At 40.0% G+C, this 12,850-nt stretch overlaps 1 protein-coding gene across 2 annotated transcripts; it reads left to right on the top strand.

Moving 5' to 3' along the window:
- The first annotated feature begins 634 nt into the window (after nt 1–634).
- ublcp1 (ubiquitin-like domain containing CTD phosphatase 1) lies at nt 635–12,710 on the top strand. Of its 2 annotated transcripts, none has more exons than XM_024013734.2 (11): nt 635–825; nt 1,364–1,539; nt 1,805–1,896; nt 2,009–2,094; nt 2,261–2,376; nt 2,576–2,674; nt 2,762–2,799; nt 3,269–3,367; nt 3,479–3,595; nt 8,333–8,460; nt 8,613–12,710. In XM_024013734.2, the coding sequence occupies exons 2-11, from the start codon at nt 1,386–1,388 to the stop codon at nt 8,638–8,640; spliced, it is 957 nt and encodes a 318-aa protein (XP_023869502.1). In that variant the 5' UTR covers nt 635–825; nt 1,364–1,385; the 3' UTR covers nt 8,641–12,710. The 2 variants fall into 2 exon arrangements, with proteins under 2 accessions (XP_023869502.1, XP_023869501.1); XM_024013733.2 differs by having other exon boundaries at nt 1,360–1,539.
- The last annotated feature ends 140 nt before the right edge of the window (nt 12,711–12,850 follow it).

Here is a 12,850-nt window from a genome sequence, read left to right as displayed (position 1 = left end):
AGTGAAAGAAGTGGTATTTGTGTTAACTGTAKGGGTGCCCATATTGCTGGGGATCGGAAGTGTCCGGTGCGAGAGAGGCAGGTTGAGGTTGACAGGGTCAGTGTTGTACAGAAGGTGTCATGTGCTGAGGCAGTGAAGAAAGTAGAGGAAGATGGATCAAGGTTGAGGGATCCTAAAATGCTTATGTGAGTAGTAGACTTTTTCCAGTACAGAGTGATAGGCCTACAAATGAAATGTGCTTCAGTAAGGTTATCAACTGTACTACAGGAATGSAACATAAATCACAGAAAATAGGTGTCGTGGTGGTAGCTGCAAGATTCCGAGATTCCGAGATTATACTGCAGAAGAGTTACAGGGGTGTTGAATGGTAGTGTCCTGTCCTCCCAGGCCATTGGCCTGATGTAGGATCAGATAGGGTTAAAATAGTAGAATGTGTGTTGGGTTTTAATGGGTGTAGGGTTAGTCCTTTAATTTGTATTTCAAAGTATAGTGATTTATACTCCAGTCCAGTTGGTGGCGGTAATGCAACATTATATTTGATTCCACCCGCCGTTAAACCCCACCGAAGCAGAAGAAGACCCCTTGCTAGTTGTCTCCATCTGTCGGTATTTTAGTAGTACAACACTCACAGGAAGGTGCAAACCAAGCGTGCTTGGTCACAAACCGGGCCGGGCATCATTGGGAGAAAGGAAGAATTGCTGATTAATCAACGCTGAATGAGTTTTCAGAAATCACCTACTTTATTAATTTATTCCCCATCGTAGCTAGTACGTGTTCCTGTACACCACATAAACGAAGGGTTTTGTGACACAGCGCAATTTTTAGGTATGAATACGCATCTGATTGTCTTTGCTATTCTACAAATAGCCTAGCTAACAACAGTCCATGTATGGCAGGCCCTTGAATTAGCTTGCTAGCTAGCTTGAGTGGCTAGCTGGAGCTGGATGAATGAGAGACACGAATGCTGTGTTTTGTTACTACTGCCAGCTTGTTAGTCATGTATGTGCGTTTTTACAATCATCATTTAATCAGATTTTGTCTGAGTGTTGCGGCTAATTGCAAGCTACCTAGCTAACGTCTAGCTTACTTACTGCATGGAATGGGCTGAATGTTGCAACTACAAAGGTACTGTACTGATTCATTTCTGCTAGATAACCTAGTTCGCTATTTAGGTTAGGGATGGCCAAATATAGCTAGCTAACACATGGAAGCTTTATTAAACTTCATTTATCACTTATTTTCATGGCAAAGTAAAGGAAGCATTCAATTTCCATTAGATTGCTATCCTGTCATGGTGTCTAGATGTAGGTAGGTAGCTAGCTAACGTTAGCTGATGGCTTTCATTCTGCTCTCRTGCAGGTAGCCTGTCTGAGGTTTTCGCCAGCATGTCTGTGTCTGTAATCATTAAATGGGGTGGACAGGACTACTCCATCAGTACACTCTCTGAAGAGGACACTGTGCTGGACCTCAAGCAGTCTATCAAGTCCCTGACTGGGGTTCTTCCAGAGAGACAGAAACTCCTAGGATTAAAAGTAAAAGGTAAGACCTAGCTGATGGACTGGACTCAAACGTCTCTCGTCATTCGCTGTGATAGCCGTCGATAACAGGCTGCTATTTCGCCGTAAGCACGGCAATACCTTATTCATTCTCGACTTGGAAGACCCCGGTGTCGTCTAAACTCCCATCGCTAGTTGCAAGTGGAACGTGTGAATTTAGGAAATGTCACCATTGTGGACTTCTCCATCTGTCTGCGTTGTCTTGACAGCTGAGTCATTGTGTGTTAATATTTCTCTCTCTGTCCCAGGTAAACCAGCAGAGGATGACGTGAAGCTGGGCTCACTGAAGCTGAAACCCAATACCAAGATCATGATGATGGGCAGCAGAGAGGAGAGTCTGGTGGGTTCCTCTTCCATCCACCCCAGACAGACGTTTACCAGAAGCAATGTCCTATATTTAGCATGTCAAAGACTTTGTAACACTCAATCACTTTGTGTTTTGTGCTGCGAAGGAAGACGTTTTAGCACCTCCCCCGGAGAATGATGACGTTGTCAATGACTTTGACATWGAAGAAGAGGTGATTGAAGTAGAGAACAGGTATAGTAGGACTTTGCAGAGACAACAAATTTATAGTGTAGCTCCAGTAATACAAATAATTGATTTGGCTCAAACGTTGCTTGACACTATGGTAAGTTTTCTAAGATGTCTCATAGTCGGTTCAATGTCTTATTTTAACTGTATGCCATGCGCTTTGCTGCTTTAGAGAGGAGAACTTGGCCAAGATAGCCCGCCGTGTCAAAGACTACAAAGTGGAGGAGATGAACCCACCCAGGGAAGGAAAGAGGCTGCTAGTACTAGATGTGGACTACACATTGTTTGGTGTGTAGGAAGACTATTAAAACTGCCGTGGGAAATGCTGTTTTTCCTGGTTAAATGCATAATTACACAATTTCAAAATGTGCATTTTTTGTTGTTGATTTTGTTTAAGAATTCTGATCATTATTGAAAGATTTTAAACCCTTGTCCTGCTGTTCTTCAAACTTTTGAGTGTTTTCCTCTGTGATTTGTTTCATTCCAGATCACAAGTCATGTGCAGAGACAGGTCAAGAGCTCATGAGGCCCTTTCTCCATGAGTTCTTGACCTCTGCGTTTGAAGACTATGACATTGTAATTTGGTGTAAGTACCAAACTCCTTGTTTTTCGATTTTGGAAAAGTAAATGGAAAGTTCAAGTTAACTCGCCCTAATTAGTTTTCTTGTTCTAGCTGCCACGAGTATGAAGTGGATTGATGCTAAAATGAAAGTATGTATTCCCTTCTGAAATGTTGATTTTTGTATTTTTCTCAGTGAAAGGGAATTYCCCAAAATGTTCAAATTCATCTCCAGCATCACCCCATCATCACCATATGTGAAAATGGCAAGTTTCTATGTTTTGTAGTAAAAAAAATAGAGGAAGATAAATGTTTCCACATTTTTTACTACAAAACACAGAAACGCGCAATTTTCAYGAGTTGATTTTTGAGGTGGTACTGCAGATGATGAAAATGAAGCAGAACATTTTTGAATATTTCCTTTAACGTGTTGACACTTCTTGGCCAGAATGTTTCCCCAAAAATAGTTTTCACAGCATGTAAACCTCCATTGAGGAGACTATGCAAATTGAGGATCAGTGATTTAATGTAGTGTTGACCTGTAGTGTAGAGCATCAGATCAGATGTTGCCTTCCTGTTGTTGCGTATGTGACTGTCTCACCGTGCCCTCTGGTTTCTCAGGAGCTGGGAGTGACAGACAACCCTAACTACAAGATCACCTTCATGCTGGACAGTGCAGCCATGATCACAGTGCACACACCTAAGAGGGGTGTAGTGGARGTGAGTCGTCCTACATTGGCGCATGCAACCTCATAAATCCCACTGATTCATGTCCCATTCGCCTGATGTAACTCTGTCTCCAGTTAGTCTGTCATGTTGGGTGTGTTTCAGGTGAAGCCTCTCGGGGTGATATGGGGCAAGTACAGTGAGTTCTACAGCAAGAGGAACACCATCATGTTCGACGACATTGGCAGAAATTTCCTCATGAACCCACAGAACGGACTGAAGGTAAGTTATGGTAAAACGTCCATTCATTTAATAGACCGGGTGTTTATTTGCTTCAACCGCGGTTGTTGGAGACGGGCACGTATTGGAGACTGGCATTTATTACCATTCGAAGTATGGAAAGTCCAGCCCACTGCATAATGATTTGTTTTTCTAGCTCTACATGTTGCTAAGAACCAGCTATTGTCATCAATCAGTTCTATAGCCAGTTTAAAATAAGTGTATCCGCTGCATGCATTTAGCTGTGGCGGTGYGCCGTGGCAAAATCATTGCTCACTACTTTGAACACCGTTCTATAGGTTATTTAGCTCTATGTGCCACTGTGGCAGCCAAACATGCCTGCGCACAAAACACAATGCACCCGTCCTCAAGACAACGCCAGTCACGGGTGCGGAATASATATTAGGAACTTCACCATTCMTCCTCAGACCTCACCTAGTCAAGTCTCAGTACTGAACTAGTCAAGTCCCCCCCTCTCAAAGGTCAGACAAAACTGTTAACTTCTAGTAATCCTACATATTTTGCCATGGGGCAGAGAGTGAAGTTTTATAGCTAAGCTCATGCTATTCTATTTTTTCCCCCCCCATGAGGCTGAGTGAAAACGTTGCAGTTTTAAAGCAAACTTACGGTAATTYGAAACATTTAACATTTTGGCATGGCTTATGTGTTTTAATATGCTATCTGAAAGTCACTAGAGCTGACTGTTTTGTTCTACAATAAAATTACCCCCGGATCCCCCGAGCGGGAGGGTGGAAGGGGGTTCTGCACCCCCTGTTACCAAAAATGTCCAGAAATACTGAATATTAGGGCTGGGACTTGCCAGGGACCTCATGATACAATATTATCACAATACTTATGTATTKGGATTCTTACAATTCTACAGTGCCTTCGTAAAGTATTCAGACCCCTTGACTTTTTCCACATTTTGTTATGTTACAGCCTTATTATAAAATGGATTAAATAAAACAAAAAAATCCTCAATCTACACACAATACCCCATAATGAGAARGCAATAACCGGCTTTTAGAAATTTGTGCAAATGGTTTAATAYTAATAAAATATATACCTTATTTACATAAGTATTCAGACCCTTTATTATGAGATTCAAAATTGAGTGCATCCTGTTTCCATTAATCATCCTTGAGATGTTTCTACAACGTGATTGGAGTCCACCTGTGGTCAATTCAATTGATTGGACAGGATTTGGAAAGGCACACACCTGTCTATATAAGATCCCACAGTTGACAGTGCATGTTAGAGCAAAAACCAAGCCATGAGSTCGAAGGAATTGTCCATAGAGCTCCGAGACAGCATTGTGTCGAGGAACAGATCTAGGGAAGGGTACCAAAACATGTCTGCAGCTTTGAAGGTCCCCAAGAACACAGTGGCCTCCATCATTCTTAAATGGAAAAAGTTTGGAACTACCAAGACTCTTCCTAAAGTTGGCTGCCCGGCCAAACTGATCAATCAGGGGAGAAGTGCCTTGGTCAGGGACATAACCAAGAACCCGATGGTCACTCTGACAGAGCTCTACAGTTCCTCTGTAGAGATGGGAGAACCTTCCAGAAAGACAACCATCTCTGCAGCACTCCACAAATCAGGSCTTTATGGTAGAGTTACCAGACGGAAGCCACTCCTCAGTAAAAGGCACATGGCAGCTCGCTTGGAGTTTGCCAAAAGGCATCTAAAAACAAGATTCTCTGGTCTGATGAAACCAAGATTGAACTATTTGGCCTGAATGCCAAGCGTCACATCTGGAGGAAACCTGGCACCATCCCTACAGTGAAACGTGGTGGTGGCAACATGCCGTGGGGATGTTTTTTAGCGGCAGGGACTGGGAGACTAGTCAAAGCTAAATGGAAAGCYGAATGGAGAAAAGTACAGAGATCCTTGATGAAAACCTTCTCCAGAGTGCTCAGGTCCTCAGACTGGAGCAAAGGTTCACCTTCCAACAGGACAACGACCCCAAACACACAGCCAAGACAATGCAGTCTCTGAATGTCCTTGAGTGTCCCAGCCAGAGCCCGGACTTGAACCGAACGGACATCTCTGGAGAGACCTGAAAATAGCTGTGCAGCAACGCTCCCCATCCAACCAGACAGAGCTTAAGAGGCTCTGCAGAGAATAATGGGAGAAACTCCCTAAATACACATGTGCCAGAATCGATGCTGTAATTGCTGCCAAAGGTGCTTCAACAAAGTACTGAGTAAAGAGTCTGAATACTTATGYAAATGTAATATTTCAGTTTATAAATTAGCAAACATTTCTGGTGCAGGAACAGTCAACTAGTGCAAAAATAATTTTGCAATTATTGTCAAAACGATACAATATATCGTCAAATAATATCCCAATATTTATCTGTCGATTTTGTAAAAAAATATATATATTACGTCACAACTGAATAACACTGTTTTGGCTTTAGAACGCATTGTAAATGTTACGAAAGGGGTGAACTAATCTGTTCTTCTCGCTGTTTACATTAAACAGAATTGYGTTTTGACATGCAGGGCTCAATCATTCGGCACATGGTAGAGATGCAAGCATTTCCCTACACCCGAAATAACATCTGCTAAACGTGTATGTGACCAATGAAATTGGATTTGATGCTTTGAAATTCTACCGAGCAGTCCAACAAAATGCATGCAGGTGTAATTACACTTCATTGGACCCGGCGCTTATTAGAGACTAGAGGTTGACCGATTATGATTTTTCAACGCCGATACCGATTATTGGAGGACCAGAAAAAGCCGAAACCGATTAATCGGGCGATTTATAAAAATAAAATACTTTATTTTTATTTGTAATAATGACAATTACAACAATACTGAATTAACACTTATTTTAACTGAATACATCAATAAAATCAATGTAGCCTCAAATAAATAATGAAACATGTTCAATTTGGTTTAAATAATGCAAAAACAAAGTGTTGGAGAAGAAAGTAAAAGTGCAATATGTGCCATGTAAAAAAGCTAAAGTTTAAGTTCCTTGCTCAGAACATGAGAACATATGAAAGCTGGTGGTTCCTTTTAACATGAGTCTTCAATATTCCCAGGCAAGAAGTTTTAAGGTTGTAGTTATTATATTTTTCTCTATACCATTTGTATTTCATATACCTTTGACTATTGGATGTTCTAATAGGTACTTTAGCTATTGCCAGTGTAACAGTATAGCTTCCGTCCCTCTCCTCGCCCCTACCTGGGCTCGAACCAGGAACACATCGACAACAGCCACCCTCATAGCATCGTTACCCATCGCTCCACAAAAGCCGCGCCCCTTGCAGAGCAAGGGGAACAACTACTCCAAGTCTCAKAGCAAGTGACGCCACCGATTGAAACGCTATTAGCGCACACCCCGCTAACTAGCTAGCCATTTCACATCGGTTACACCAGCCTAATCTCRGGAGTTGATAGGCTTGACGTCATAAACAGTTCAATGCTTGAAGCATTGCGAAGAGCTGCTGGCAAACGCACKAAAGTGCTTTTTGAATGTATGCTTACGAGCCTGCTGCTGCCTACCATCGCTCAGTCTGCTCAAATCATAGACTTAATTATAACATAACACACAGAAATACAAGCCGTAGGTCATTAAAATGGTCGAATCCGGAAACTATAATTTCGAAAACAAAAGTTTATTCTTTCAGTGAAATACGGAACCGTTCCGTATTTTATCTAACGGGTGGCATCCCTAAGTCTAAATATTGCTGTTACATTGTACAACCTTCAATGTTATGTCATAATTATGWACAAAAATCAGGCTAATTTATTACGGTCTTTGTTAGGAATAAATGGACTTCACACAGTTCGCAACGAGCCAGGCGGCCCAAACTGCTGCATATACCCCTGACTGCTTGCACGGAACGCAAGAGAAGTGACACAATTTCCCTAATTATAAGAAATTCATGTCAGCAGGCAATATTAACTAAATATGCAGGTTTAAAAATATATACTTGTGTATTGATTTTAAAGAAAGGCATTGATGTTTATGGTTAGGTTTGGTGSAACGACAGTGCTAAATCATCACCCGTTTGGCGAAGTAGGCTGTGATTCGATGAGAAATTAACAGGCACCGCATCGATTATTTGCAACGCAGGACATGCTAGATAAACTAGTAATATCGTCAACCATGTGTAGTTAACTAGTGATTATGTGAAGATTGTTTTTTCTAAGTTTAATGCTAGCTAGCAACTTACCTTGGCTTCTTGCTGCCCTCGCGTAACAGGTAGTCAGCCTGCCACGCAGGCTCCTCGTGGAGTGCAATGTAAGGCAGGTGGTTAGAGCGTTGGACTAGTAACTGGAAGGTTGCAAAAACGAATCCCAGAGCTGACAAGGTAAAAATCGTCGTTCTCCCCTGAACAAGGCAGTTAACCTACCGTTCCTAGGCCGTCATTGAAAATAAGAATGTGTTCTTAACTGACTTGCCTAGTTAAATAAAGGTACAAAAAAAAAATCGGCCAAATCGGTGTCCAAAAATACTGATTACCGATTGTTGTGAAAACTTGAAATCGACCCTAATTAATCGTTCATTCTGATTAATCGGTCGACTCTATTAGAGACTGGCGTTTATTTGCTAAAATGTGATGACGGCCATTATAAGAGCAGCGTTTGTTTGAGACTGCGTTTCAATGGAAGTTTTACGGTAAGTTACCCTACCAAAGCCTACTTGAGTCTGAGTTGACAGTTATTATGGTGTTAATTTTTATAGAAGCCATTTTCAATGGTTTTTTTTCTCTCCCTTTAGATTCGTCCATTCATGAAAGCGCACTTAAACCGTGAGAAAGACAAAGAGCTCTTCAAACTGTCTCAGTATCTTAAAGAGATTGCCAAACTGGAGGACTTCTCTTTTCTCAACCACAAGCATTGGGAGAGGTAAGGTTACTAAAATATTATTCTGCAACTAATTCAGTTTCCTGTGTTTTGCTGCTGCAATACTGATTTAATTATTATTCTTTTTTTTATCTGAGTAAGTAGTTGGTAGATGAAGATAGCTTTGTGACCATTGTTGTGGTGTATGTCTACAGGTATCTGTCAAAGAAACAGAGCCAGTGAGAGCATTGTTGTGGATATGTGAAGGGACGGTCATTCCTCAACCAGGAACAGTGCTGGACACTGAAGCCCTCACCATACTACTACTGCCTGTTTCTGACTGGGAGCTGTTTCCCATTGTATGGCTTGTTCTTTGATTTCTGTTCTTCCCCCCTCATCTCTGAAATTCTTTGTTACCTTCAGTATAACAGTTCTGTCACCTATCCATAAACCGGGAGACACACGGTAAGTGCTGTACACATACCGGTACACAGTTTACATTCAATGGTTTTTGTTAGGTTTCATCCAATCGCTCTTTCAGAGTAGTGACTCTATCATCTGTAGCTATACGAACATGTTCTATGCTGATACCGTTGCATATTCTCTTTCTCTCCCCCCCGGCTCTCTCCCTTATGGCACCGTACCAAGTAGAGATGGTGAAGCTAGCACAGGAACTGACTTTTACTGAGTGCACCTGACACAAAGGTAGAGTTGATCAGACGGGTTACTTAACTAACCAGTGAGGTGGATTAGGCCTCTGTTAGGATGATGTCCATATGCTGCTGCTTGTCACAGAGGTCATTTCAGAAGGAGGTGGAAGATGTTGTCCAACAGGCAGTTTAGTTTATGTCATTGTGTACTGACATCAGCTATGCCTGCCGGGAAATAACATCTACAGTGCCTTCAGAAAGTATTCACACCCTCCACATGTGTTGTTAGTCTGAATTTAAAATGGATTTACATAAAGATTTTGTCAYTGGCCTACACACATTACCTGATAATGTCAAAGTGGAAATCTTTTTTTTTCTACAAATTTAAAAATGAAAAGCTGAAATGTCTTGAATCAATAAGTTTTCAACCCCTTTTATGTCAAGCCTAAATAAGTTCAGGAGTAAAAATGTGCTTAACAGGTTACATAATAAGTTGCATGGACTCACACTGTGTGCAATAATAGTGTTTAACATTATTTTTGAATGACTACCTCATCGCTGTAGCCCACACGTACAATTATCTATAAGGTCCCTCAGTCGAGCAGTGAATTTCAAACACATATTCAACCACAAAGACCAGGGAGGTTTTCCAATGCCTCACAAAGATTGGTAGATGGGTAAAAAAATAAGCAGACATTGAATTTCCCTTTGAGCATGGCGAAGTTATTAATTGAACTTTGGATGGTGTATCAATACACCCAGTCACTAAGATACAGGCGTCTTTTTAACTTAGTTGCCGGAGAGGAAGGAAACCGCTCAGGGATTTCACCATGAAGGCCAAAGGCAACAGTTTGAGTTTAATGGCTGTTTGAGTTTAATGGCTGTTATAGAACTGAGGATGGATCAACATTGTAGTTATCTACATTAACCTAAATGACAGAGTCAAAAGAAAGAAGCCTGTACAGAATAAAAAATATTCAAAAACATGCATCCTGTTTGCAATAAGGCATTGCAAAAATAAAACTGCACAAAATGTAGCAAAGAAATTAACTCTGTCCTGCATACAAAGTGTTATGTTTCCAAGCATGGTGGTGGCTGCATCATGTTATGGGTATGCTTGTCATCAGCAATGATTATGGACTTTTTTTAGGATAAAAATAAACGGAATAGAGCTAAGCACAGGCAAAATCCTAGAGGAAACCCTGACTGTCTGCTTTTCAACTGACAAATTAGGACAATTACCTCAAACACAAGGCCAAACATACACTGGAGTTGCTTACCAAGATGACATTGAATGTTCCTGAGTGGCCTAGTTACAGTTTTGACTTTAAATCTGCTTCAAAATCTATGGCAAGACTTGAAAATGGCTGTCATCAACCAACTTGGCAGAGATKGAAGAATTTAAAAAAGAACAATCCAGGTGTGGATGTATTGACTCAGCGGGTTGAATACTTATGTAATCACTAAATATATTTTATTGATGTAGAATTTAAAATATATGTTTTTTATTTTTTTTATGTTACAATTTGTCTTCCACTTTGACATTACAGAGTATCTTGTGTAGATCATTGACAAAATAAATTACAATTAAATCMATTTTTCATCCCATTTTGTAACTACAAAATGTGGAAGAAGTCTAGGGGTGTGAATACTTTCTGAAGGCACTGTGCGTGTGGCTAAACCAGTATTTTTTTATTATTATTATGCATTTGACCGAATTTTGATTTGAGCTGAACACTTTTGTCATMTTCTCAGGCAACTGTTAAGGCCACTGAAGTTAATGAACCAAACTATACTTGTTGTAGAATGATTGAAAATAAGTTGGAAAAAGGCACGTATGTTGTTTTTGAAGGTGGGTGGGGAAATTGAAASGCATTGTGTTAGAATCAGCACAAGCACTAGCCACTAAACTGCTCAAATTCTCAATTTTTTTTATGGTGTTTATTTGGAAATAGAATTGCGTTTTCAGTTGGATAGTTGGAAGAATGGATATGGTTCTGAACATTGAATGAAATAGATATTTGTATCTGTTTACTAGTATTCTCATTAAGAGGCAATTGAAAAGTCTTTGACAGTATTTAGGTTAATTCAATATTTGCCAACGTTTTGCTTTATTAGCTCTAACACTAAAGCATCAATGCTCTCACGTCATCCCGCAAAGTTATGCAATAATCTAAAGATCAACTGCTATCAGAGGATATGAACACATGTCAGGGTTTACAGAATATTTTCAACTCTGTTATTTTCTGTTTTGGATTGTCAAATATTTATTTTGCAGAYTAACTTCTTTGTTTTCTTGTAAAGAATATGTTTTGCTACCTTCATGTCAGGTGGCAAAGGTCAATTTTTAAATAAGCATTTCCGTTGTTAAATTAAGGTACTATCACAGAGTTTCTAAACCCAGAGGCGCAACATCGCGAGCTTCCGGGAAACGCTTGCGAAACAGACTAGCTGTTTGAGACGTCGAAGGGAAATGATTCTTCCTTAGTAGTACATGTTTTCTCAATCTAAAGGCACAACCTAGATTYGAGCCAATGTCTTAGGTAGTTGAACATGCTATTACTCCAACCTTGTGACAAACTGACACATTTTCGTTTTCGTCCAAAACTTTATATCGAAGGAGTGCCTTTGATTTGATGGCCTTTAGACCCGACGACGTGTTTCTAAACCAGCTTAGCTATCCAACGTCGCCATGACATCATCTACGGGTGTGATTGGGGATTTCTGTTGGAGAAGCTGTTTTAGCCTATCTTCATACTGTACTGTCTTTGGTACTCTCATTTACCAAGCTGTGTGTACTCTTGTCTACATGCATCTTAGGCACTGAATACACACTTGGATAACTGACATTCAGTATGTATGGTAACTCATGTCTGTTGCTGAAGCAGCACTTTTCAAACTATTATTTGTTTAGTTCTCAGCTTGTCATATTTGTTACCTCAGTTAAGTTTGCTTCACAATCACATGATTTGTAAAAGATGAGGAAACCATCACATTTGTCCTGTGAGATTTCATTTGCAGACTGTTACACTCCCCTATGTATATATTTGGACAGTGAAACCTAAAATGTTTCATTTGGCTCTATACTCCAGAATTTTGGATTTTAAGATCAAATGTTTTATATGATGCGACACTCCATAATGCCACCTTTTTATTTGATGGTATTTTTATACATCTGTTTKACTTTTTAGAAATGCCCCTACAAACTTGTTGGATGCTTTGGTTGTTTTGGTTATGTTTCGATTATGTTGTGCACAATAGAAATTAATCAAAGTCATCCAAAAAGTCTGTACAGTCAAGCTTGATGTAGTCATGGCACACTAGGAATGTAGACTAAATACTAAACTTTTGACAATTTAATACACTAAGTGAATTTGTCCAAATACTTATGACCCCTTCAAATGGGGGGACTAGATACATAAAGTGTATTCATTCCTCAACAGTAAAACAGAATAAAAGGTGACATTCTATGCTGTCACCTCATATAAAACATGTTGATCTGAAATCCATAGTGTAGTKCCAAATTAAAAGTTTAAGTTTCACTGTCCAAGTACGTAGGGGAGTGTCGGACWACGCGAACATGTTTTTAACAAGCGGACACCGGATTCCTGTTGTGAACATATCCCGACTGTAAATAAAAGATGACACTTTTTAGAAAATACACTTTTGGAGTCCGATTTTTACACACAGTCGTCTCGTCAGTTTTGAATTAGTGTAAACCATTGTAAATACTCACCTGTTCCAAGTTTTTTGAAAAGTCATCTAAATATGATTTGCTTTGTTGATTCCGATGCAAACAAATG

This window comes from Salvelinus sp. IW2-2015, linkage group LG20, assembly GCF_002910315.2.
Source record: "Salvelinus sp. IW2-2015 linkage group LG20, ASM291031v2, whole genome shotgun sequence".
Lineage (NCBI taxonomy): Eukaryota > Metazoa > Chordata > Actinopteri > Salmoniformes > Salmonidae > Salvelinus > Salvelinus sp. IW2-2015.
The sequence above is the reverse complement of the archived record's forward strand: the minus strand, read 5'-3'. Positions and strand labels throughout refer to the sequence as shown.